Genomic DNA, 27637 nt, shown 5'->3' on the forward strand with positions numbered 1-27637 from the left:
CTTTTCCAGTTTCCAGCAACGCTGACAAATTCCCCCATCCCCCTCAGTAATAAGTGAGTCTCAGCATTGCACAACTACGTTTCCCTTGTCCAGGTGTGTAGGTGATGGGTGTTAACGGTGTGGACATGCCACAACAATGCCACACTGATCAAAGCCGGCAGGAGGCCCTTTCCGACTTCTGTTCCTGCTGCGTCTGCATATCCAGGTCACTGACACACACATACTTTCAGCTCATGCTGGCCTGGGTCAAAAAATCACAGAGTAGGCAAACTTGTATCCATTTCTGTTTTCAAATCGATCCTCTTGGGTCTCCCAGGACCCTTCTCTCAGGGGCCCTATAAACCTCTGCCAATTTCCTCTCCTAAGTCACCATCATCCCCTTATTTCAGTCTTCGCTCTGTTTACACTGTGGATACTGCATCGTCATCTCTTTCCTGCGCTGCACAATCTTGGATTCCCTCCTAATGGGTCTCCGGGCATCAGTACTTGCCCTCTTCTAATCAATTCCTCACATAGCTGCTGGAACCATCTTTTCAAAATGCAAATTAATCTTGCTACGTCCCTCCATGCTTGGCCTGCAACTTCAAGGGCTTTCCATTGTCCTTAGTGGAAAGGCCCAAACACTTCAAATATCCTAAACGCCTCTGTACTATCTAACCCTTGCCTTCCTTGCCTGCTCTCTGTGCTCCGCCCAGGTAGGGAGCCTTTTTTTAGTTCTTCATGCTTGCCATACATTCCTACCACAGGACCTTTGCACATGCTGCTCCTGCTGTCTTGAATATGCCTTCTATTCTCCAGTAAGCATCACTTTTTCAAGGTGCTATCTCTGATCTCCCTGACTCGGCCATATCCCTCTTTGTCTACCCTCCTAGCTCCACATTTGCCACAGATACAATTTTATATTGTGCGATTAGATTGTTACTATCTATTAAACGTCATTAGACTGTGAGGTGCAGGAGGGCAAGGCCCACATCCACTTTGGCTCAGCATGCATCTCCAGCACCTTGCACAGGCTGAGGCACCTACTAACAATAATAACAGCTACTATTAATTGAGTGCTTAGAGGGTATTAAGCACTGTCCTAAATTCCTTATAGGAATTAACTCATTTAATTCCCACAACAACCCTAACAAGGCACTGTTGTCATTCCATTTCAAGGATGAGGACACTGAGGCACAGAATAGATAAGCCAGTTGTCCAAGGTTACATAGGTATTAAACTACAAGGTCTAGTAGGCTGCTCTGCAGCTGCACTCTCATTTCTTCTGCTGTAACTCACAGGGTAAGCACTCAAGTCACAACTGCCAGCTGAACGAATGGACAGAAACCATCTTTCCCTTCCCTCACTCCCATACACACCTGCATTTCCTTCTCACAGGTGCCAGCTCTGTCTGACCCAACCACTTCTTACAGAATATGGCTGATCCTTGAGGAGGACCCGTATTCCCAGTCCCCTCACTCCACAAGGGGCCCTTCTGCAGGGGCCAGCTGATGGTCTCCAGCTGTCCTGTGGTGCGGCCTCTGCTGCAGCAACAAGTCCCAATTCCAACTCTGCACCAGGCCCCAGTGTGTGACCTGAACCCTGACCCTAATTTGCACTACAGCCTAATCTCTCCATCGGTGCCTCCTGCCTGGGAGCCAATCTGGGACAGCTGCACTTGGCTCCTGTGTGTTTCCTGCCTCTGACCTGGGCACATCGGCTCGGACTGCCAGCTTTGCCTCCTGCCGTTCAGCGTTCATATGACATGCATGCTCTCAAGCTTCCCTCTAGCCCTGCCAGAGCGAGACAGACATAACCACCAACTGGCTGCACAGGAAGAGGACTGTCCCTTCAGACAGTCATGATGCAAATCTCCTGACGGTGATCGGCTCCCTTCCTGTGAGGATGTAGACCAGGGAGGTTAAGAGCAGGGGTTCTGCAGACTACCACACCCAGCTCAGGGCCTGGCTGTCAGTGGGGACCGTGGGGAGGTCACAATGTCTATGAACTTTAGTATACCAATCTGTAAAATGGACATAATAGTCAGACTTATTTCACAGGGTGGTTGTGTTTAAAGCAATGTACTATGTGAAGTCACTAGCATGTCAGGTCAGTCAGTGGTCTAGTATGCTTGCTATCAGTTATTATCATCATCCACATCTGCTATGGTACGGTGGTTAAGGGCACTGGCTCTGGAGCGAGGATGCCCACGTTTGAATCCTGCTTCTCCACTTCCAAGCTGTGTGACCTCTCTGTGTTCCACTTATGTCACCTGTAAAATGGGAATAACACCTCTATCTACCTCATAGGGATGTGGTGAGTTAGTTCATGTAAAGTGCTCAGAATTATACCTAGTACATGATACACACCCAGTAATATTAGGTGTTGTTGTTATTACTATTTCAAATACTATGACCACCCAGTCTGCAAGATGCTTTAGAGCTGTGTTCAGGGAATGGCGGGGTAAAGAGCTCCTGCCAGGCTCTCCACAATAGTGGTGTAAGTGCCGCCTGCCCGCCTGACTCACTCTCTGTGAGCATAAGGGATGGACTGTGTTTTCCAAGAAGAAACGGGACACTCCCAGTTCTAAACAAATCGGGAAGTGCCACAGCCCAGATCTGAAGCTGGCAAGCCAGTGGGATGATCTGTTTTTCCAGATCTGTTCTAAGGAAAAATGCTGCCCACAAAAAGATCATGCTTCATGCCAGATTAAACACTATAGACTATTCAATAAGATAATTTACTGACCATGGAAGAAAAAAAATCTATTATCCTGCAATCTAGCTTTCACCCAAGGATCAAGGTGTTCTGTCTAAGCCTTTTGTGACACATACTTGTTACTCATAGATCAGGATTCTAGGATTTAAAGATACACAGATAGTTCAGAATGCTGCCTTCTCAAAAGACTATTGAATTTTGTAGCAAAAGTCAAATGCAATGGTGAGGGTCTGGCAGCAATAAGACCAACTTCCCAAGTCTAGTCAATATCACGTCCTTAGTATATGCTGTGTGCCACATAGGATGTGAAAGGCTATTTATTTAGGGTCTGTTCTAGTGACAAAGATGATACAATGCTTTGACTATTTGCTACAATCTTTCTTCCACACTTTGTGTCTAACAGATCCATGGAAACATAGAACCATAAAATGGATTTCTTTAGCTTCCTGTTTCTCATGCTGTTCTCATGCTGGTTAGGAAAAAGAGGAGCCCGGGGGGGAACATTTTCAAACCTAAAAATAAATGCAAACCTGCGCAACTGGTGGATGCTGGGAAATGTCAGTAGCTTAAATATTCCTAGGGGCACCAGTATGTTTGAGATAAGAGAGTAATAATAAAAAATATCAGGTAATCATATAATGGTAAGGATCCTCTTATAGAGGATCATACGTCCACCAAGTATATTAATGAGTTTAAATACATTATCATTTAATTCTCTACAAAAACCCTACACAGGATATTAGTCATTAAATCCTATGGATGAAGAAATGGAGCTTTACAGAAGTTAAGTGACTTGTTCAAGGTCACAAAGTTCCTACATGATAAAGGCTGCAGAAATAGTGACTCCAGAACTAGTACTCCAAACCATTAATTTTTCAATTGAGAATCTGAAAAACTAGTGCTCCTGTGAGACCATCCAAAGAGACGAATGATGGGGTTAAAACTGTGCCCATCCTAATGGCTCACTCACGTCATCTGCGCTGTCCAGCAGAGCAGCTACCAGCTACATGTGGCTGTTGAAATTTAAACTGATTAAAAAGAAATGAAATTTAAAATTCAGTTCATTGTTGTTGGGCAGTTAAAAAGTGGCTAGTGCAGCTGATGACCTGAAATTTTAATTTCATTTAATTTTCACTAATTCAAATTTCAGTATTCACGCGTGGCCGAGGCTACCATATTGGGCAGTGCTGCTCTGAGGAACTTCTCTCAGCTATAACAGACTCGGTTCAGGGCTGCTTTCCCCAAATCTCAGAAACAGAGGGCCATTAGTTGAAGCAATGTGAAATTGCTTTGCCCAAGGAGCCACAGAAAATCATGGGGAAAAATTCCCTGCCTCTTCCTTAGGATCAGAGACTGTATGTTCTTCAAATTTACGTACCTCTGTGGTCTTTCCAACATTCCCAAACCCCCAGGTCTCAATTCCTCATAAGTCACAGTGTGAGGACATTAAATCGGAACAGACAAAACCAGGAACGACTGTTCTCTGACAATGTTTGCGTCAGCATCAGCAGGGAGCTGGTTAAAATGCAGGTTCCTGAGCCCCACCTTTAAAGAGTCTGAAGGGGGGGAGACGGCCTGGAGTCCATGTGTTAATAAAGCAGCCAATGAGTCTAGTGCAGGTGGTCCAGCTTCCAGAAACTGCTTCAGAGGCTGAATTACTTATTTATCTCCTGGCCTTTTAAACAATTATAGCACATAAATCTTGTGAGAATAGCACAAGCTGGGCTGGAAGCCAGGCAGTCATCACTCTGCGCTAATTGCTCACTTCTATGACATTGGCAAGGTGCTTAGTCACCAAGGCCTCGTTTTTTTTTCTTTTCTTGTTTTTCTTTCCATCTGAAACATGGGGGTAAGGATATCAGCCATTTGTCCTCTAGGACAAATGAGAACACAGATGTGAAAGCATTTGAGGGGGACAAAAGTTAAAAACGTACTGTATAGATCTCCTGCAACTCAGAGACACATTGTGCTTGTTAGCAGAGAGTTTTAATAGATTTTACATTTTAAAAAACTCCACATTTTTAACTTGTCTGAAACAAGTGCAAGATTTGACAGCATGGGACTCCTATCAGACTGGCAGCCTGGTGTGATGAAGAGCTTTGCTCTGGGGTCACATGCACAGGTTCAAATTCCTGCTCCTCCTCCTAAAAGCTGGGTCAATCCTTCAGCCCCGAGCATCAGTTTCTTCAACTGTGAAATGAGAATTTTAACAGTCTATCTCTTTCATAGGGTTGTGATGAGTTAATTATGTGAGTTAATATTTATAAAGTGCTTAGAACAATGTTTGGCACATGGTAAGAGCTACAGAACTGTTAGTTGAATAAATAAATATCCCGGCACGTGGCAACGAGCAGCTGGAGCTGAGCAGCGGTTGTCCCCTGCAGATGGGACTGACATGTGCCAGTTTATCAGTTTCCACCCAGACACATCTGATGATGCGGTCCCTGTTGTAGGGGTAGATGTGTATCTCCCTCCTCGGGGGTCCTGTCCATAAGGGGCAGATACACTTAGTGCATCTTAGAAGGACTTCTGAAGCTATCGGTGGTGCAAGGCCAGTTTTTCATTCCCAATCCACTGTGGACGCATATGTGGCCTTCCTGAACATGACTATACACAGCACATGTGACATATGACTCACCCACGGGTTCTACAACATCGTCCCTGGTCTGCACCTGAGCCGATCCACGAGCCCACTGGGATTCCCTTGGATGCTGCAGCAAAGCCAAACTGCTCTAAGGGTTCCTAAACATCGTCATGTCAGTGCTTATCTCGCTGAGGACTGTGACCGGCCCTGATCAGCGGACGACACTTTGCGTGCTGCCTTCTTAGGCATCATCTACACTAGTCTTCACATGCAGACACACCAGCAGGACGATCTGATGGCAGAGGGCAGGCAACGGGTTCATTCTCTCTCCCTCTCTCTCTCTCTCTCTCTCCCCCCTCCCCACGCCAGCCCCTCCCAGCCTACCTGCCTTCTTCTCTATCCACATTTCTTTGGTCTCTATCTGCACATTAAAACCAGCTCCGTAATGAGATTCGGGGGTTCGGAGCAGCCTTGGAGCTGCTGTGGATGCTCTGGTGTCCCAGGCAGCTCCAGGGTCTGTGAATACCGTCTGCAGCTCACAGCTGTCCCTTCTCCTGGATGCTGCTCTGGCCAACAGGCGCTGCCTTACCCTATGCCCACATCCACAACCTCATCCCCGAGTTGCTCTCGTGGCTCAAAGCCAATGACTGACTGACATGGTGGTACAAATGTCAGCGTTTTGTCACAAGAGGGAACCAACTATATGGTGGAGCATCCTCCAGAGCCCCTGTGGGGTCAGGCTGATGCTAGACTCAGGTCCAGACCTCATTCTTCACTTGGCTCCTCCCCCACCCTGCCCAGTTTCTCTCACTCCCCTTCCCTGAAGCTCGGCTCAACACATCACAGGCAACTTAATCTCTGCCTCAGGCTCTGCTTATAGGGAATCCGATCAAAGACAGAAGCCATCTGTCACTCGGGTTCACCTTCCCTAATGCCCTGTTGGAGGAGGGCACGTGGCTAGAACAACACTAAAACCCTGAAGAGCGGCCCCAGGTCACCCAGAGATCATCCACTGCTCTCGGTCTGCGGGCGGACAGAACCTACCTGTTGCATTAGACAGGGCCAGCGATTCCATGGAGCCACAAGGGGTCTGCTCCGTGGGTGTCATGTCCTCAGTGTATTTCAGGGAGCTGATTGGATGGCGGGTTCGACACTGCTGAGTGGACATGCCCCCTTCTTCCTCCTCCTCTTCCTCATACTTGGGGACTTGGATGCTGCCTCGGGTTTCACTAAAGCTCTGACTGGACATGTCGCTGTAGCTCTCCTGGGATCTCAGCCTTCCCGGGTAGTAGTCCTCTCGACATTCCTTGATGAAGCTGCCGCCATGTCCCTTCATGGCCAGTGACGAGCTCCTTTTGGGGTTGCTGAAGTGCTTGGCCCACATGTCAGGCTGGGCCCCGGCCCCTTGCCCTCCTGGACTGTAGGAAGTTCTGATGTTGCACTGGCTGAGGAGCTGCAAAGGACTCTGGGACTGATTCTGCTCCATCTTGTTCCCGTAATGGTAGGGCTCGTCCCGGCTCCTCCAAATGGGGTCCCGGTTGAGGCTGGGTGTCTGGCTGGACAGGCTGAGCAGGTCCATCTGCATTGACAGGGGGTCCACGTCGGCTGACAGTCGGTTGGAACTCACCTGCAACTGGCTGTGCTGGGTCAGCATGGGCTCCTCTGTCTTGCCCTTGTTTTTGCCAATTTTGGCACTACGCCGGGACTCCTTGGCCCTGGCATTCTGGAAGGCTGAATCAGACGAGTCTGAGCCATTGGGGTCCTCCCCAGCACTGCAGGCCCGTGAGCAGAATATCTGGCCCTGTTTAGGGAGAAATGGCCGTCCAAGGAGGGATTTCTTGCAGTGAGCGCAGCAGAAACAGGTCTCAGTGGCGTGCCAGTGTTGGCCGTCATAGGTCATTTGGCCTTGGTCGATCCCTGAGGACAGAGAAGAGACACGGAAGAGGCTGACGAGCTGCTCAGAGTATCGCATGACAGTGTGAAACACACAGCTCCCTGGTGTGGCTCAGGGCTCCAGATGCAGCAGCGAATAAAATGTCATTAAATCAATGATCAGGCCCCCACATAAATGGTATTCATGATCTACTAGGAGAGCCCCTTGTTCTACTAGTCAGCTCCGTAACTCATTTGCTTTGGATACAGAGAAACTAGGTCAAAATGGCCTGTCCATAAATCTTTCTGCCTGGGACACAGTCCTCCAGACACATTGCAATAGTGATACTAACATATAATAAAGCAGACATTCTTTCAATGCTTTGCATATACATAAACTCATTTAACCCCTCCACTGTATGACTATATGAGGTAGGTTTCTATGATTTCCATTTTTCAGATGAGAAAACAGGCACAAAAAGGTTAAGTACCTTGCGTCACGTAAAACAGCCAAGAATCATAGGTGAGATCTGTGCCCAGGAAGTCTTGCCCCTCACCCTGACACTGGCACCGTCTCGTTCCCTCTACTTAGCGGTCTGCTCCAATGCCAACTCCTTGGAGAAGCTTCCTGCTTTCCCTACTTTCACATTCTCCACCCATGCCTGCTGTATTTTTCTTCATAGCATTAATACCGCTTGACATTTTATTACCTCATCTGCTTATTAGTTCTCGCTCCCACTGAGAGTGAAGCTCTGTGAGGACAGGGCCACTGAGTTTCTTTGGTATCTCTAGGAACATGGCCTGGTACATCATAGGGGCTTTTCATATGTTGAATGGATTGATAAATTGAATCCCATCACCAGTGTCTGCCATTCCAAAGGGTAATCACTGTAGCAGCTCAGTGGCAAAGAAAAAAAAATTAGATTTCAGCTCTTGGTAAGGAAAAAGTTGGAAGTGGTTTGTCAACTATATCTCCCCTCCATAAGCATCCATACCTTTTGCTTAACTTCATCAGGGGAGGAAGAAACATTTCCTCCCCACGCCAGGGCTGTGCCTGCTTTACATAGTCTTGTTACACCCGTGTGCAGGAGCCTCCCACAGCCCCCGCTGTCCTTGCTTCTCAGCATCTCTTCTGCCCTATTCTAGTTATAGGACTTAATCTCCCCATGAGGCCTCAGCTCCTTGCTACCCTTGGGCCATGAGCTTTGGCGGGGACTAAAGCCACTCCTGGACCCAGCACTTGCCACTAAAAATTGGTAACTCCCAGACTAGTGACTGATTCAGGGGTGGGCATGTGACCTGCACCAGGCCAATGGGAGAGTCACCTGGGATTGTTGCTAAGACAGTGACACAGGGAGGGTTTTTTTTGACCGCAGTTGCTAATCTGGCAGAATGGAAACCACTGCTGGGGCCTCCATCCTGTGGGGAGAGCCTGCTGAGATGCAGTCCCAGAAATTACTATGGGATGGAAGAGAACCTTTGGAAGACGCCTGATGTCTGATGATAAAAATCTTTCTAGAAAGGTACTAATCTGAACCTTCACCTTTAGTGGCTGAGAACCCTGAGCCTGGACTTTCCGGGAATAACTTCTAGAGAGGCGACGAACAAAAAACTGAGAGAAAGAGAGAAGGGCAAGAACAAAAGGCAAAGTGCACACAGCCTCTCCTGACCTTCCTGTCTTCTCCCGGACTTACTTATATGTCCCTGGAAACCAGGGAGAGAGGCATAAGGCAAATTCTTCTCTATTAGCTCCTCCCCAAAGGGGTCTTTATTTATTTAGGAGTCTGGTCCTGGGGACTCTTAGGGGATTTTTAGAGGGACAGGAGCAACCACAAGGGCCATTCCCAAGGCAAGAGGGACCCTGAATCCACTGCCTTTCGACACAGCATCCCCAGGAGTGGCTGGGGCAGGGCTAGAGCAGATGACCCAGTGCTGTGGCTCCATCCACACGCCCTCCCATGATCCCGGGAGAACACAGGGGCAGGTGGCACAGGGAGGAGGAACTCTCCAGTGGTTAAGACTTCAGGACGCAGAAAAATGCAGGTTCAAATCCCAGCCCCATGCTGTCCCAGCGGTGGTAAAGAGGATGCAGCCCATTAGCTTGGGCTCGAATCCTGGCTCTGCCGCTGTCTGGCTGTGTGAGCCTAGGCAAGGGGCTTCACCTCTCTGTTCCTCGGTCTCTTTCACAATAAAACAGGGATAACAATAGTACTTACTTCAGAGAGTTGTTGTGAGGATTAACTGCGTTCATATGCAGAGAGTGCCTGCTAACTGTTCTGACTGCTCTTCTTGTATTTTTAGCAGGTGTTAGCCCGTGCCCCTCTTCTCTCTGAGAGCCACTGCCTGGATGCAGGCCAAGAGAGGACTGAGTCTGGCTGGGTCTTCCCTCCTCTCTCCCCATCTCTCCTCTCTTCCAGGGAGCCTGTGCTGGTAACCCGGCTGCCCTGGTCCTTGCTGTGAGCTCCGACTCAGCACAGCATCCAAGCAGCTGTAGCTTTCCCAATCCCTGTCAGACATACACAAGAAGTCCAGTTCCTGTGGCCTGTCCTCTACCAGCCGCTTCTCTGTGCTTCTGCAAGGAAACACGCTCCAATATGGCAGCAGGGGCCTAGTTTTGGGGATGGGAGTGGGGGCCTCGCAGAAGCCTGGGCCATCGTGGGGAGAGAGGAGGGGGAAGCGTGTTACAAAGCAGCCCAGCAGGCAGTGGAACGTGGTCCCTGATAAACATCAGCGATGTCAGATGGTGCTCTGAACTGCTCCTGAACTCTAAACATCTGGAAAAGGGCTCTGCGGGTCCACATCTAAGCGTCCCTTTGTATTCCCTCTCTAAGCCCTTTAAGCGCTTCTCTGAGGGTGGATGTGTCTACTGATGCTAGAGCCTTGGTCTGTTTATAGGACTGTTTGCTGTGCGCAGGCAAAAGTACCGTTGCCCTAGCAACGGCTGCCTGATGCAGGGTCGGCTCTGAGCAGCTATATAAATATGGGATATTTATATAATATAATCAGAGTAAAGCACCCAGAGACTGTGGTATGCATGATACACAGAACATATCCTTCCTTTCACTGTCGCAGGAAAATTACGTTTTACAGAAAAGTGGATTTAGGAAAAAAAATCGCGGACAGCATTTTAACTGCAGCAGGGATAGTACTGCAGGCCACAGAGCTCTCGTTTTCTGGTAAAACAGTGATGCCTTTTTATGGATTTAGGAGGGCAGGAGAGGGAATGCCAATCAACACCTCAAACAGCTAGAAGAAGCAAGAAATAGAAGAAAACAGAGGGGCCTTCTGAGGGGTACACACGGTGGTGACAGACAAGTTTTCTCTCTTCCATGTCGCTGAGTGAAAATTCTACGTGGCACTTTCTGGAGAGGCTTTGAAGCTTCAGTGGAAAGGGACAGAAGAAATAGAAATACTAATGAGAAGGAGGTATTGTTGCTGTGAGCTTTTTGTACACAGTCCCTCTCCTCCAGGCAAGCCCCACTTGCAGCCCTAGAATCCAGTGAGCAATGCTGGGCAGGTAAGTTGCATCATCTCCCTGACAGCATCCCACCCCCTGCCCTTCCTCAAATGCCGAACCACCTGTCCAAATCAAGCTCCCCATTTCCTAACTCTTACCAGAAAAGGAAGCTTATCTGTTTGATTGCTTTGACCTTGTAAGAAATGAAAGCTGTTGGATTCTTGGTTGAGGTATCAGGTTGGGAGAGAGTGAGGTTTTTAGGGGTTAGGAAAGGGAATTTGTGCATCCTTCTAGACCCCAGAAAGGAATGCTGGATGAGGGTCGGCAAAGCAATGCTCAGCTCTGGGCCTGGCATGGGCCGTAGCTTGGAACGGCCTCACGGAAGCAGGGTTGGGTCTGTGGGACGAACTGCGCAACAACAAAGGATCACTGAGCACACAGTAGGTGCCTTGTCCACAAAGCTGTGCTTTTTATCAAACACACAAAACCCTTCAAATTGCTAGCTAATTTTTCATTTGACTAATCACTTCTGAGGAACCAGGGAGGCAAAGCCACTTCTTTTTGTTCTCGATAAATATCTTTTAAGTGAGGCAAATGAGCTCCCAGGCTATCTCCACATCTCCCCACTGTAGGCAGATGCAGATTTGAATTGCACAAGCCCAGGAAGATCAGGCTGCTGGTCTCACAAACATTCACCCACTGCCAACTGCTTTTTTTTTTTTTTTTTTTTTTAAAGTGTGGCTCATTCTCAAGGTGCCAGAACAGGCAAGTTGAATGAAGAAGCCACAGATGCAGCACGATCTGGAACAGCACTGAAGGGCTGAACAAATTGGTTAGTATTTGCAAAGGGAAAATGATTTTCACCATCTCAGATCTGCCACTTATTTGGGGAGTTTATAGCTTATATAGGCTATTTGAGATTCCTTGCTTTATATTTGGCTGGGTCAGCTTTTAGTGACTTTTTTGTTCTTGTTTAAGCTATGTTTGCCAGAAGCCATTTGGTTTTCTTGACTATTCCTTCCTACCAAGAGAAATGCTTTCGTTCCTCCCTCCAGTGACCCTTGAATTTTTCTAAGAGGCAGTGGAAAACATCTGTTTATATTCTCCCTCATATTTTCCTTTTGAGACCTCGCCCCCTCCTCTTGGTGGTGGGGCTGTACATCATATAGCCTCACTTAGGGGTGGGCCTATGACTCAGGCAGACCAATAGGAATCCCGTATTCTCTTGTTTTCAGGGCAGAACCTATGACCAAAGCAGAGCCTGTGGGATTCCTATTTGGAGGACCTGACTTGGATGCTGGAAGAGACGTGGCCCCACACCTGTACGGAATACAAATGCTAATACTCTGTGTAAGTGTGAGGGTTGGGTCATCTTGGCCATCATGTGAAGCTAGCTTGCTTCCAAATGATGCCAATGGAAGGCAAGCTGAGCTGAGGTACAGAGGGAAAAACTCTTTGTTTGAACCCTTGATCCAGCCCTGCCGAAGCCAGCATACTCCTAGCCACTCTAGCAGTGTGAGCCAAGATTTTCCCTTTTCCACTTAGCAAGTATGAGTTGGGTTTCTATCACTTGCAACCAAAGGGACTGTAACACAATGCAGAGATCCAGTCACAGTTGGACCGAGCTCAGTACCAAGCATTGCCTTACCTATGTGTTGGGCACAGGTGTCACAATATTCTGCGTACAGGGACTCAAAGCAGTGGCAACAGTAGGGCCTTCCCTCCTTCATGATGTAGCGCTGGCCTCCCAGCACTGTCTCACACTCAAAGCAGCAAAAGTGTTTCATGTGCCAGTGCCGCCCCTCAGCTTCAGTGCATTCGTCCGCGAAGATGATCTGGAGACGGGGAAGCCAAACGGTCCGTGGTTAAGACCCAGCCATGGGAACGCACTTTAAAGGAGGAAAGCTATGGGGGCCCCAAACTAGAAGGGTAGGAAAACAGGTCCCGCCCACAATTATTTAAAATATCTATATGTATTAAATATTTATTCTATATCTAAATCAGCTCCCACATTTTAATTTGCTTAAAGTACAATTAAACATGGTTCCTAGCCTTGTCAGTGATGAATTTACCACATTTTAATAAGACAAAAAATGTTCTACCCTGAAGAATATGAAGCAGGATCAAAAGCTGACAGTTCACGGGTACTTTGAACATACATATCTGCTTTATTTGGCCTATACACAATATTTATAAAAATAGGAAATGTCATATCAACACCTGGAATCCTGGTCTGTCTTTTGAATATATAACATGTGGCAGTACAGTGGTACCTCTGTTTTCAAACATACTCCATTCCGGAAGACTGTTCGAGTTCTGAAACGTTCGAAAACCGAGGCACGGTTTCCCCATAGAAAGTAATGCAAAATAGATTAATCCGTTCCAGACCTTTAAAATCAATCCCTAAAACTGCAAATTTAGCATGAATTTTACTATCTAATGATACCATAGATCCATAAAATTTACGACGTTCGTAAACCGAAATGTTCATCAAGGGAGACGTTCAAAAACCGAGGTACCACTGTACTCAATACACATTCGTGCATGGTGACAGTGGGCGAGAGCTGAGCACAGGCTGATGCTTTCAGATGCGTGGCGAGTCCTTCAGTTTCATCATACTCTCCACTATTCACTGTTGCCTAGAGTCACCTTCATTTACAATATCTGCTAGCCCTCAGAAGCATTTGTGTTTTGACTTCTAATATAGAGTTTTTAAAATTTCAGAGCATAGATTTAAAAGCTTACTACAAACTACAGTAATCAAGGCAGCATGATACTGGTATAAGGATAGACACTCATGGATCAACAGAATTAAAAGTCCAGGAATAAACCCAAACATTTAGGGCCAACTGCTTATCAACAAGGATGCCAAAGATATTCAGTAGGGAAAGAACAGTCTCTTCAACCAACGGGGCTGTGACAACTGGGTAACCAATTGTGAAAGAATGAATCTGAACCCCTGTCTCACACCATACACTAAAAGGAACCCAAAGGGGAGCAAAGACCTAAAGAGACCAAAGACTATAGAATGCTTAGAAGAAAACACAGGTGTAATTTTCATGACCTTGGATGAGGCAATGATTTCTTAGATATAACACTAAAACAGTAAGCAACAAAAGAAAAATAAATAAATTGGACTTTATCCAAGTCAAAAACTTTTGTCCTTCAAAGGACATCAAGAAAATGAAAATACAACCACAGAATGGGAGAAAATACCTGTAAATCATGTACCTGATAAGGAACTACTACCTAGAATATATAAAAAACACAATTCCAAAATGAAAAGAAAAAATGTCCAATTGAAAAAATGGGCTAAGGGGCAGCTGGATGGCTCAGTTGGTAAGAGCACAAGAAGGTTGCCGGTTCAATTCCCACATGGGATGGTGGGCTATGCCCCCTGCAACTAAAGATTGGAAATGGCAACTGGACTTGGAGCTGAGCTGCGCCCTCCACAACTAGATTGCAGAACGACTTGGAGCTGATGGGTGCTGGAGAAACACACTGTTCCCCAATATTCCCCAATAAGATAAAGTAAAAATTATTAAAAAAAAAAAAAACGGGACAGGATTTAAGTAGACATTTCTCCACAAAACAAGGTATACAAATAGCCAATAAACACATGAAAAGCTGTTCAACATGATTAGCCATTCGGGTTTTGATGCAAATCAAAACCACAGTGTGATATCACCCACTGAGATGACTATAATGTAAAGGACAGACAATACGTGTTGAGGAGAATGTGGAGAAACTGGAATACTCATGCACTGATAGTGGGAATGTAAAATGGTAGAGCTGCTCTGGAAGAAAGTTTGGATTGCCCCAAAAAGTTAAACATAGAATTTCCTTATGATCCAGTAATTCCACTCCTAGGCATACACTCAAGAGAACTGACAATATATGTCCACACAAAACTTGTATATGAATGTTCACAGCAGCATTGTTCACAATAGTCAAACAATGGAAACAACTTGAATGTCCATCAATTGATAAATAGCTAAACAAAATGTGACTTATACATGCAATTGAGTATTTTTCAGTGATGGAAAGGAATAAAGTATTAATACCTGCTACAACATGGATTAACCTTGAAAACATCATGCTAACTGAAAGAAGCCAGACACAAAAGGTCACTTATTGTATTATTCTATTTATATGAAATCTCCAGAATATGTAAATCCATAGAGACAGACAATGGATTAGTGGTTGTCAGGGGTTAGGTGAAAGGGGAAAAGGGAAGTGACTGCTAATAGATACAGTTTTCTTTTGGGTAATGAAAATGATCTAGGATTAAATAGTAATGATAGTGGCACAATTTTCTGAATATATTAAAAACCACCAAATTTGTACACCTTAAAAGGGTGAACCTTATGCTGTGTGAATTATGTCTTAATAAACAAAAATGGCAAAGCACTTAAATCCTCATATTCTATCTGCCGTTAAATAACATAATGTTGGATAATGAGCACCAGTTTCCAAGTGTGGAAACTGAGGCATGAAAGTAAAGCAGCTGCCTAGAATTAGAGTTGGACCTGAACTCAGTTTTCCAACTACCTGTCCGGAGGGACTCTCTAGAACACCACCAACAGCACTGGAATCCAAGAATCCACATTAGCTAAGACTGATCAACTTCCTCCTAGAAGACTGATTCTCTCCCAGGCAGTTTAAAGGAAGAAATGCCCATGGAATAGTGAACTCTGGCTAAAAAAGGGGAGTGCTGTTTACACAGTCCCACATTGCAGGGTGAGACAGAACCAAAAATATACTCTGTGTAGGAGGAAACCCCTGTCTAAGACCTTTCCCAAAATTATTCCCATAAAAGTAGTCAGCTTTAGAATATTCTCCTTTCTGCTCCAACTTAAAATTTTTTATTGAGCTATAACCTCCAAACTTTCAAGCTAAACCAGGTTTTGTACTTTTCCAGCTCACAGATCATATCAGGGTGAGCTTCTGGTGGGAGAAAGCATGAGGCATGGGCCTTGTATTCTTGTCTGCGTTCTTACCTGGGGCAGGTAGCAAATTCAAGTTCCTCTTAGAGCGTGGGGCAGAGGTATCCAAATGGAATGTCCATTTGCCTCCTTAGTCCTTGTCAGAACTTTTGTAAGTTGTGGGGAAATTAAATAATGCTACCAGTTTGCTTCTCTTCTCAAACCAACCTGTCACATCGAAGCTCAGAAAATGGAACTTTTGAAGGTATAACTGGCACATCGTTACTGGGATTACTCCTTGGGTTTCAGGCTGAAATCTAAAGCTGCACAATGCCTTTTTTTCCTTTTTTCCGTAAGAGTTATGAACTGACCTAGTGCCAGGGAATCTCCTCAACCATAGAAACGAACTGCCTTTACACCTGGAGGACCAGGAAATTGCCACATTTGGTAAGATGGTGACAATGGTGACAATCCCTGACATGCTAACAACCAGGAATAGGTGGAGCCTCTCTCTCAAAAGGGTTAATAGAAGAAGGTGGAATGGCCCATGGTTTTCTGCTGTGCGGGAAGCCACAGGACAATGTGTTGGTTATGGGGCACAGACGGGGGATGGGCAGGGCTGCAAGCCCCGGGGAGTGTGAACTGACCTCATCACAGGCTGCACAGCGTGGCTTCAGGCACTCGGCATGATGCCTGCCACAGTATATCTTCCCATCTTGGTAAAAGTAGATCAAATCCACCAGGAGCTCGTTGCAGACAGTGCATATGAAGCAAGGTGGGTGCCAGCACACACCGTGGCCGGCACGTGATGCAAACACAGCGATGTCCCCACCATTAATCTGTCCTCCACACTGTGAGGTGAATAGAAACATCAGTTTGAACACTGGCTCCCGTCTCTCAGCGCCACGCGTCAGTGACAAACGACTATCCCCACCACCAATAGCAAGTTACTGAGCACTTTTTACCAACTAGTTCCTGTACTGCCTGCTTTTACTCCTGTGCCCTCCCCTCACTCTCCTTTGCTAGGGCCTATACGTAAGCTGCAGATAAAGTAACTGAGAATGTAAGAGGTCACAGAGGTGGGAAAGGAAGAAAAACTCTTGCAGGCAGGAGGCAAACTCACACAGAGTGAAGGTCTCATTATCTTTGAGACCCTCCACACTCCATCCAGAGCCATAGCCAAGTTTGACACCAGAAGGAGTAGGCTGTGGGGGCTGGTAAGATGGCAAAGGAGTGGGTTCACAAACATATGCCTGCCTTTAACTATTTCTCTAAAGGCCTTTCAGGCATGCTTTCAGCCGCTTCCTCTAACATCTTTTTTCATAGTCTCGATTAAAAAGGCATCACTTCTAAGACCAGACTCTAGAAAAGGCTTCTTCCCCCTCCCTCCCCTATCTTCCCACCTATGTTCCAAAGCTCCTTTCCCTATCCAGAAGGGAACAAGGCAGAATCCTTGGTAACCCGTGTTTATGGTGGGGGTTGGGATTAAATGAATATAGTCTGAGGGTCTTTGAGGGGGGAATAACGTGTGAGGCGGTGGGTCCAGGGGAAGCCTCTCTGCTGACCATGGTGTTGGGCATGAGGGTCACAGCCTGAGGGCCTGAGGATCTAGTACCAAGGCCCCACACGAGCGAGCGGCTGAGCTCTGGGAACAGGGTCTGAAGAGTAGAAAAGCTACTTCGCAACCTTTCCTCTACCACGGACATCATGCGGGATGAAATGCTTCGGAAATGAAGTAAAGCTCTCACGGAACAGTCTCTGGGAGCTTATTCATGTGAGTGAGCAGAAAACAGAAAGACATTGTATTATAAAAAGCGCTTCCCCTGCCTTTCATAGCATTAGTAGAATGGGCTAGGCATACTGTTAAACGATAAATTGAGGCACATTAAAATTTTCAAGTTTATTTGAGCAAATATTGATTTGAACTGGGCAGCACCAGACTGGTGGAGGTTAAGAGCCCCCACTGATGAGCCAGGGAGAGGTTCTCATAGGGAAGAAGGGGAAGCAAAGCAAGGGAGTTATTTGATTGGCTATAGATTAAGTGATTGCCTTATCTGGGAAAGCCTAGTTGGCTGTTTGCGATTGGTTATTAAGTTTCATTTTCTCAGATTCTAGTACATCAACTTTGGCTTAGGTTTTGGTTTTTTTCTGTAGGCCACCAAGGCATTAGAGCCACCTCAGTGTAATAATGGCCTTTTTATTTAATTACTTTAACAATACAGGATGCCATTTAACCTTCACCATAGTTTATAACATAGGCATTTGTTATTCCCATTTTGCAGATGACAAAACCGAGGAAAAGCAACATGGTCAAGGTCATCTGGGAGAAATATAAGTCAGACTTATGTCTGCTTCCATGCTCTTGTCATTATTCTCTACTATTTTTGACATCTGCCTAAGAAATAAATCCCAACCATCCTTTTTCCTCGAGTAAACATAGCAGGGCTGGTTCCACGAGTGGCAGAGTTCCTGAATTGAGCACACCAAATCTCACATCTAACCACCAACCACTTGCATCTCAAGGGTGGGTCTCAAGGATGAAGACCCCACTGCACTGCCAAATCTCTGGTCCTTTGGCTCCCCTATTAAGGAGCATCTCCATGTCTTTTACCTGAGCCTTCTCACCCTATTCCTCTGAAATCTATAAAAAAAAAAAAAAAACACACAAAAGAAACCCCAAACAGCATCTACTGTCCTCAGGTCCTTTCTCACTTTCTCTTCACTGGTCCAGCTCACCTGTCTTCCGCACCTGAATGGGTGACCTAGGGCTTAAGGATTTAGCTGGGGCTGTACAAGAAGCAGCAGAGCTAAGAGAAGGGAGGGCAATGGTACTCAGCACAGGCAGGTGTTTGGCAGCAGAGAGGAGGGACCAGGGGCATGCAGGCAGGCTGGATTCCCTCCCTGCGTTCATTAAGACACCTCTCCACCATGCCCTGACCACTATACCAGAGAGGAAGAGAACGAACAAAGCCAGACTCTTCAATTCAGTGAGATGCTAGGGAGAATGCAGGGGGCTTCATGGACCTGGCTAAAGAGCCCTCAAACCAAGGAGGCAATCATTTACCACCCCTTTAAGTGGCACTGGTCCTGCCATGGTGCTGGGGAAGAAGCTGACCCCTGGTCCAGGCATACTCCATTTTGTCATTCCTCCCCTCATCCTTCCAGTGGCTTATATAACTTTCCCGGATCTGGCCTCTGCGAAGCCTTTTCTTTTCTCCTTCTGCCCTGCCACCCTGGCCGACTTGCCCTTCCTGGAACACAATACAAACGCTCCTGCCTCAGGGCTCTGAGCTGGCTGTTCCCTCTGCCCTCCCCTTGCACCCAAGACCGCATCATTCATGATTCACTCTCAGTTCCTGCCCGTCTTTGCTCACAAGCCACCTTCTAAGCGGGGCTTTCCAGGCCACTTTACGAACACTTCAACCTTCTCAGCACTCCTATCCCCCTTCCCTGCTGTATTTTTTCTATGTTATTTATTTATGCTATTGTCTGACTTTTCCCCTATCACGTAACTCCTTACGAGGGCAAAATCAAGCTTTTAAAGTTTCCTTCATTGCTGTATCTCCCCTGACCCAAAAATAGTGCCTGGCACAAAGAAGACACCCCTCAGTGACTAACTGTGGAATGAATGAATGGGGAAAAGCATCCCTCTTCACTTCCCAGAATCCATGCTCACCTGTTCACAAATAGCTCCGGTCATTGTGACTGGGAAGGGCCTTACATTCCCTCGGCCCAAGTTTTCACGTTTCCTCTGGTTGCTGAAGAGCTTCAGCTCCCTTTTTTCTTCCTCATCCAGGGAATTGCAATATCGGACCTGAACACAGAGAATGGCGTGGAAGAGGTCAGTCTTGCTTTTAGGATTCCTGATGCTCATGCCTCAGAGTTTTCTCATGAAACACACTCCCATTTGGTTTTATAGTCCTGGCCTGTACTTTAACACCACTAGGCTTGGGGCCACTTACTATGAGTGTCTACCCAAGACTGTTGACAGGCAAAAGAGCTTACTAAATGCTCCAAACTCTGGAGCCCAAGTCCTGGGCAGGATAAAGGTACCTGTTGCTCCTCCTTACTGCCTCACTCTGCTCACCACGCCAAGATCCAAATCCCCAGGGATAGCTTTGGGGCTAGACAATTTCTGGGACTTCCTCCTTCTTTCGTATTGATTTGGATCTTCACACTGATTGTGGGGTCCCGATACTTTCACATGCATGTGCCCATGTAAATGGTCCTGACACCAATGGATGGCTCCAGGCTAGCAAGCCAGAACAACAGGCAGTGTGCTCACAGCTTCTCTTCTCCCATCTCATTTTTGGGAAAATGGGGAACCAAAGGCCTGAGTCTGAAGAGTTGGTTCAAAGGTATCTGTGTTGCTTCACGGGTGTCCCTGCATGCCGATCTGTGTGCAGGAGGCAAAGAGCTGCCTGCTGGGCTTTGTTTAATGCACCAGCTTGCATAAGATATTTTCCTTCTTGTTTAACACAGAAACAGACTTAAGGGATGGACGTTAAAGACATTCAAATCCAGTATTTCCCATTCTCTCCCGTTACTCATGCACTCCTTGAGAATTTCACCATAGTCTTGAACAACTGTTTTCTTAATACTATTTTAAAATGGACTCACTTTTTAAAACTTGAATACATTTACTTAAAAAATGTGTATTGTAATTATAAATGGAAAACCTGTATTACCTGCAAAAAACAGTAGGTGACCATAAAACTAAATAGAGAACAAAACCACACTGTTAGATTTTAGCTGGCTATGTTTGCTTGTGGGAGACCCTACAATGGAGATTCTTCATGCTGCAACTTAAAAAGTGCAGACTAGCATGATTTGGAGAAGTGTGATATACCTGCTGACACCAAACTCAAGTCTCCCCCTTGAATATTCAACCATTCAATCACTATGAATGAAATACAGTTTAAAAGGCAGTGATTCTTTCACTATAGGGTTCAATTTTATTTACTGCCATCTCCATGTGCCACCCAAAGTCATGTATGTACCACACGTTGGGTAGCACGGTCTGAACCCCACCTCCTGTTCTACTTGAGAGTAAACTGAGTATCAGAAAGGTTGACTGACCTGCCCAGGGGATTTGTCATCCAGATGGTTACAGGGAAAACTTTGAACTAGAGTGGTGCATCCTAATTTGAAAACCAAATGCAGCTTTAGATATCAAAATTGTCTCATGTGGGTGAAAAAGAGAATGAGGAAATATTTACTTTAGAATCACCCTTTGTCTTTAAAGGGCCACGCCAAATGGGCGCCTGCCTGCCAGTTCACATGGAAGGGATTCTCATCCACAGGAAGAAAGATTTTGAAAGGTCTCTCTTTCTGAAAGCATAGTTAACCATAAACAGAATAAACCATTAAAAACAGAGAAGAGCAGATCACTTCCTTCTAGCCAGTAAAAAGAGTTAACAAGAAAAGAAAACGTCTTTATGTCGATGTCCCAGGGACAGAATGGCAGTGACTTGAACAGCCCAGAATATATGCTTACACCACTGACATTTTATGGACATGCTTTTAAAGAAAGGCACACCCCTCCTACTTGTAAAATCCGGAATTTTCACTTCCAAACTAGTTAACTGGGCATCAGGTTACAATATTTGCTCTTGGCTTTAAAGAGAAGGCATTATTTATACATTTTTATGAAGTCTGAAATAAACAACAAGAAAGGGAATCGCGGCTTCAATGTTTAAGCTTTTGTTCCACTTATTCAAACTTATTTTTGAGGTTCCTGATTTATCCTTTTTTATTCAAATATGGGAAGGTAAAGACTAAAAAAGCACTCGCTCATTTCCCCTGGGATCCAGCTTGTGGGTGGGGCAGTTGGTAGAAAGTTGGTGTTTAGCTCTCTAAAGGGTTCCATAGTCTTTCAATTTAAAACCATGTTTTTGTTTAAAATGCAATCAGAGTTAAGTGGACAGTTCAATTCTATGAGCTTACCATTTTTAAAAACCAGATATTTAGAAGTTAATTTCTAGTTTACAAATCTAAACCCCTCAAGCATGATGATCCTTTAAAAGTGTTATTTACAAATTTCCCTTTATGACCAATTTGTCTTCCCAGACATGCCCTGGGTCTGGGTTCAGAAAAAAGGACGGCTTGCACGCCATGCTTTCAAGGGTATAGGATGACATTCGCAAGTTGGACTTTAAATGACAGAAACACAGATGTTCAGAGCTGCAAATCTGGACACGTAATTTCTCCTACAGCATAATGTGGAAATTGTGCCATTCATCTAATATGAAATGATGCTGAAAATTCAAGAGAGTCACAAAGTTTTTGTGGGGTTTGAATTGGCCCAGGGAATCTCAATCATCTAACACGCTCAGGAAACCAGGGTCGTACATTTTTCTTCAGCTAAGAAAACATGAACTTGAGCTTTAAAATTTTAGTACTCCCTGGTTACCCCCCAACAGCAAGTAGTGCCAGCCGCAGAGGCGAGTCCTGTCCATAATGAGATTCTGCTTTTCGGTAACACTCTCCAAAAGGTGTCCAACAGTTTCTTTTGGCTCCAATTAAGGAAGCTAAAACCTAAAATAAATTGCCCGAGTTTTTCTTTGGAGGTCTCATTGATTATTGCATTTTAATTGTGGCAAGGGTAATAATTCACAGAAGGTTCTAAGAAAAGTCTTGCCGAGGTCCATCCCGCCCCTTACCTCATTGTCATGTGGCGGCAGCTGGTGTAATAGCTGCTTGATCCTCAGTTTTTCTCCCGGACTGTTGACATAAGGAACTTTCTCTTCTGGGAGACAGCTGTAGTACTGGTGAACCTGAAGGATGAAAAGCACACAGGTGACTCGCTCATGACCACTTCTGAGAGGATAATTCCCAAAGCAGGACACAATCTACTCCCCACTGTCCCCGCCAATCATGGAACTCAACAGCACGAGTTTCTCACTGCAAGCAGAGAAATCCATCCTTAAAGAAAGTATTGAGCAAATCACTCTATCTTGAGGGTATTCCCTCTCTCTGCAAAGGAACAATAAAGCCAGCAGACTTTCCTAGAAAAAGAGAAATCGGCAAACACACAGGTGAACCCAGAGGGGTAGGGCTTTCTCCGCAGGCTCCCCCGAGAGCTGACTTTACCATTTTCTCTGTGAGTCTCCAGCATGTAACATGCCTCCTGGGCCAAAGGGATATGTCAGTGCCTGCCTTGGCGTCACTGGAGTCAGAGCCAGTTTTTGGCACTCAGCAAACTCCTGGGTCCCTCAGCCTCCACATTAAAAGCACTCCAGGTTTTCAATCCTTTGTAAGGACAGGCAGCAGCTCACATCTGTCAGAAAAAGAGTCGCTAAATCTGGGATATGGACCGTGTCATCAAAAATCGTCATTAATAAGAATATTTCTGTATATCCTAGAATACTCCTGTTTACGACTCTTAGGACAGATTCTTGCACTTTCTAAGGCTCACTCAACCCTAACAACAACTTCAGAAAGCACCAACTGTCTAATTTTGCCTGAGAAAAGAAAACAACATTGTACCATCCAACTGCATGCAAAACTAGGGAAGAAAAATCTGACCAAAACAGAAGGTATGCTATTATACAGCAAAGTCAAAAAACAAAACAGAACCCAAACCACAAGCTCCGATGACATCATGGAAAATACTTTTCAACTATCTCTGAGAAGCATCATGACCAGCTCTTGCGCTCTTGCGAAACAAGGGCGTTCATTCAACAAAACAGAGAAGAAAGAAGACTTGTGGCTCTCAATTCATCCTATTCCTTCTACTACACAAATGTGGTCTAATTCCTTGGAGTTTAGGGAGCCTTGTTTTGGGAATGCTGAGGTGAAGAGTTAACAAAAGTTCTGTCTACCTTGATCTCCAGAAACTAAGTCATAAGTGTTAGAAGAGAACGGGGGGGGGGGGGGGGGGGGGGTTTTGCAACGACAAGGCCTTAAAAATATGTGAAAGCCATCTTTATTTTCGTAACAAATAATTGTAACCATTCACCATCATGTTCATATCATCCTCTTAATCAAACACCAAAGGCAACCGTAAACAGACTTCTAGTCCTAGACTAGCTGGCTTTCCGAGGGCAGGGCCTCTGCAACTGCTCCCTAGAGGCACCTGGCAGGGAGCCCTGTCCTGGGCTGGGAAGGTGTGAAGGAACGGCTTCAGGTTTTGAGGGCCGCCCACAGGGTACTCTCCCCGAGAAGAAATAAAAGCCAGATCATGAGTTAGTTTGGGATTAGAAGTTGGCGATGAGCCCGTCAGAGACCGGCACACCATTTCGTGCTCAGGAGAATCCGTGCACCAGATGCCTCCTCAGGTAAGTGCCAGGTATAAAGAAGCAGACCCAGTGTCTTGGGGAATGGGCTTTGTCTCCCAAGTCAAAGAACTGCTAGTACAAAGGCCTCGTTGCAAACATCACTGTGTCATTCTCACAACTCCTGCTATCCTTACAGAACATTGGGGACAAATGCTAACCGGAAATGAATGACTGTGGATCCTTGCTAATCAACAGTCTAATTTGAGCTTGCCTGACCCTCCTCTCAATCTCCCCTCATCACTCATACAGCCCTCTCTTCACCGTCCAGACCAGGTTACCCCTGGGAGACCTTCTGATTAGTGCGTTGAGCCCAGCCCTCTGATACTGTCCACAGCGGACGCCGGTTGGAATCTTCCCTGCTGCTTCCGTGGCGTGGTGGGGAGATGTGCACCCCTAGTCCTAGCTCTGCCACGTCCCATCTCTGTTCCTCAGCAAGTTACATGACCCACTCAGAATCCTCATCAGAACATCGTGACAATTAAATGAGAGTGTAGGCAAAGCATTTGTCCCTGACTAGCAATAAATAACATGCATGGATAGCAACAAGCATATTATCTAGCTTGGTATACTCCAAATGGGACAATCCAGATGCTTCCTTGGCCTTTCTTCCACTGTAAAATGTAGGTCAACACTGGCAGCTTACAGAGTGAGACCAACCCTGGAAGCCACCTCCCACCTTAGTCTAAGCCAGAAGGCTGCAAGAAATAAAATGCTATTTAAGCTAGTTTGAGTTCAGAGAAAAAAATGGCAAATTATTAAAAAGGTGTGGTGCTGTCTCAAGAAACCCAGCAGTACATAGGGCCTCATGAGGAAATGGGACCTGCCCCTGGAAGGTGGTTGGTATGCGATACTCATCTCTCTAAGTCCAGTGTCCTCTTCTCTCTGCTCTATTCTCTCTCTGCAGATCTGTTTCTTGCCTTCTCAAAGCTTCAGGTTTCCCACAGCACTTGAGTTTACACAACCTTCATTCCTAGACTAATTAGCTTTGCTCAATTCCAAATTCCCCAGAGAGGGACCCTGATTGCCCACCTTGGGCAAGGTTCACACCTGGAGATTGGATTAAAGAAGTCACACCACTTTAAGGCTGGAGGATAAAGGAGTCTGAAACGTGACTCTAGAGATGCTCAGGAGGTAAATAAACATCTTGGTATGCTGAGGTCCGTCCTGAAGACTCCGGATTCCTAAGTCAACAGAGGCAGTGGCTACTCCTTGGGAACATAGTTCTATCTTTCCCGGCTGGACGTCTTGTGTTGCCTTTCATAATTCAAGCCAATTGATCACCACAACTGAAAATTTATCCATTCTACCCGTATTCCAATAATTCCTTGAATACAGAATGTGTTAAAATATTTCCTCACAAGGTAACCAATAATTTGGTAGATGACTTAAAAAGTTACCTAGTTAGTGAGATGCTCCATTATTAAAACAAATCAGCTAATTAACAGCCTATGAAACCTTGTTGTGTGGTAGGTGATCTGTCCTGCTCTGAGGAAAGAGAATGAGTTGGCCCTTACGACTTCCAATCCTCCTCCAATCTGTTCAAGTTCAGGAGAAAAAGTCATTCCGCTCATGTTGGCTTCTGCGTGTCCACCTGGTATTTAGGATCTGGACTTTCTAAGCTCTTTATCAAGCAAAGGGGATTAGAAGATGGATGGGAATGAGGGAGAAACCACTTTCTTGAATTCCCAATCTGTCTTTGGTTGAACACAGAAATGCTTCATGCTTTATCCTCTGATATACTCCATGATAAAACTACCACACAGCCCAAAACAAACACCAGGGGAAATATTTAGTGTACTTTATGGCACTCCAAAAATTAAGTTGGGCACCACCACTGCAAACATTGAAGACTGTTCATTTTAGCCCAAACATGTTTCACTTACTTATTTTTACAAATAAATAAGCAAATCCAACAGAATTTTGTCAATGATGGTCATTACCAAGCTATTACCTGGTATTTTTTTTTTTTTAAAAAACTGCATGTCTATTTTATTTCCATTAGAAAAATATTAGCTATATAAAAGTTTGGTCTACTTTTTTCTCTTTTACCTCTATCATTCAAACTTAAATCTTTACTCAAGTAAAAGCAGAAGCATATATGTAACATGAAAACTAAATATTTCACACCATTAAATTAAGAGGATTTCACTGAATTAGTTGTACTCTAATATTTCTCACGAATAGTAACTCATCTTTCCTGCACATTATTTCCCTTTACTTTTATATTTGAGTAACTATGCAATGCATAGTTTTCTCACACCCAGGAATATGAGTGTGCATAAGTGTACTTTATAACATCAGTAACTGGATTCATCTCTTTAATTCATGTTGAATTCCCCTTATTATATGATATTTCCATAATGCTTCAGATATTTTAGCCAGTCTTACTTAAGAACATCGATTACAAAAATCAAGATGTTCATCTAAAAACATCATTAATATCCAGGCCCCCTTAGAGTGATGGCGTTGTGAGAAGGCCTTGGGCAGCTACTGCTTCAATCTCAACACGGCCTCCTTTGGGCCAAGCAGCAACCTGGAAAGCAGCTCTTGCAGGAAAATTACTCTTGAGATACTGTTTGTAGGTTTCATTGGCAATACCGAAGTCATTTATGTCAGCCAGCAAAACAGCTGTTTTTACCACATTAGTGAAGTCACTGCCTGCAGCTTCCAGAATTTCACCCATGTTTGTGAGAGCTTGTTTAGCTCTCCTGCCATCCCCCGGCACAAGCTGTCCATTGGAAGTGTCCACGCCTCGCTGCCCTGAAATGTAAATGGCCCTGTTGACTAACACAGCTTGACAGTAGAGACCAGTGGCCCCTGGGGCTCTCGCGGTGCTGACCACCTTTCTCATTGAAGATGACAGAGCTAATCCTTTTCCTTTGCAGCCGAGAGAACAATGCTGTATACTACCCCGGCTCATGTCTCACGGGACTCTATTCCCTGGTATGTTGATCACTTTATTTTTCCTCTTGAGCTTACCGAGCATAGGACTTCAGAAGCAGGTCTGTAGACTATACTAGAAACTTTGCTCCCTTTAAACATTCCCAGGTAGAAGTGCCCTGTGATTCTGTCCTGGATGAAGCTGTACTAGGTACATTTCCCTTGAACAAAAGCATTTGGAATATAATAAACTGGCTTATGAAAACAGAGTAGCTGAAGGCCTTTATTTAAGGTGTTACTCCCAAAAGGGAGGTTTGGCAACAATTTAGTGTGTGGCAGACGGATTGTCAGAGCTTTAGTCAGTGTGCAAATAAAGTCTGCAAAGCAAGGATTCGCCCAGTTTGAAAGACTGGGCTTGTTCGAAGGAACTTCACTTTTGACAGCATTTCTGCCTGGGTACAGATGGAAGAAAGAGAGTCAATGACCCCTCACTGGAGAGAAAAGTGTGCTAATTTAAAAAAGCAGGCACAGTGTGTTATTTAGAGTGGTGGCTCCCAAACTTTAGCTTGCGTCAGAACCACCTGGAAGGTTTGTTAGAACGCATCTTTGTATTTCAGTAAGCCTAGGATAGGGCTGATAATTTTCCTTTCTAATAAGTTCTCAGGTGATGCCCCGATGTCCAGGGCCAGACTTTGAGAGGCTCAGTTATCCAGGTGTTCTCCCTCCATATCCAACCCATGAGGTTGCTGGGTAAATGGCGGGATTCCTGTTTTCTCCAAGGCAACAAGTAAGCTCAGTGGAGTGGAAAGAATGTGTTCAGACTCACTCAATTTTACAGGTGTCTCCTTCAAACCTACATATATGCTTGAGCAAGGGGATTGCACCAGCTCTGCCCAAAATGAGAACTCCTAAGGGAAAAGAACTCAAATTATTTTGGGAGGAT

At 45.4% G+C, this 27637-nt stretch overlaps 1 protein-coding gene and 1 pseudogene across 5 annotated transcripts in view; both read right to left on the minus strand.

The window, feature by feature from the left end:
- PRICKLE2 (prickle planar cell polarity protein 2) overlaps positions 1-27637 on the minus strand; it is a 338765-nt gene that overhangs the window by 32561 nt on the left and 278567 nt on the right. For all 5 annotated transcript variants that reach the window (XM_074313240.1, XM_074313239.1, XM_019728352.2 and 2 more), the window contains 5 exons: positions 22198-22311; positions 19212-19349; positions 16183-16386; positions 12259-12445; positions 6326-7198 (listed from right to left, as the gene is read on the minus strand). In XM_074313240.1, coding sequence (XP_074169341.1) covers positions 6326-7198; positions 12259-12445; positions 16183-16386; positions 19212-19349; positions 22198-22311 — 1516 coding nt within the window. The remainder of the gene's footprint in view (positions 1-6325; positions 7199-12258; positions 12446-16182; positions 16387-19211; positions 19350-22197; positions 22312-27637) is intronic.
- LOC109445753 (2-iminobutanoate/2-iminopropanoate deaminase) lies at positions 26267-26826 on the minus strand (annotated as a pseudogene).

This window comes from Rhinolophus sinicus, linkage group LG10, assembly GCF_036562045.2.
Source record: "Rhinolophus sinicus isolate RSC01 linkage group LG10, ASM3656204v1, whole genome shotgun sequence".
In the NCBI taxonomy this organism is placed as follows: domain Eukaryota; kingdom Metazoa; phylum Chordata; class Mammalia; order Chiroptera; family Rhinolophidae; genus Rhinolophus; species Rhinolophus sinicus.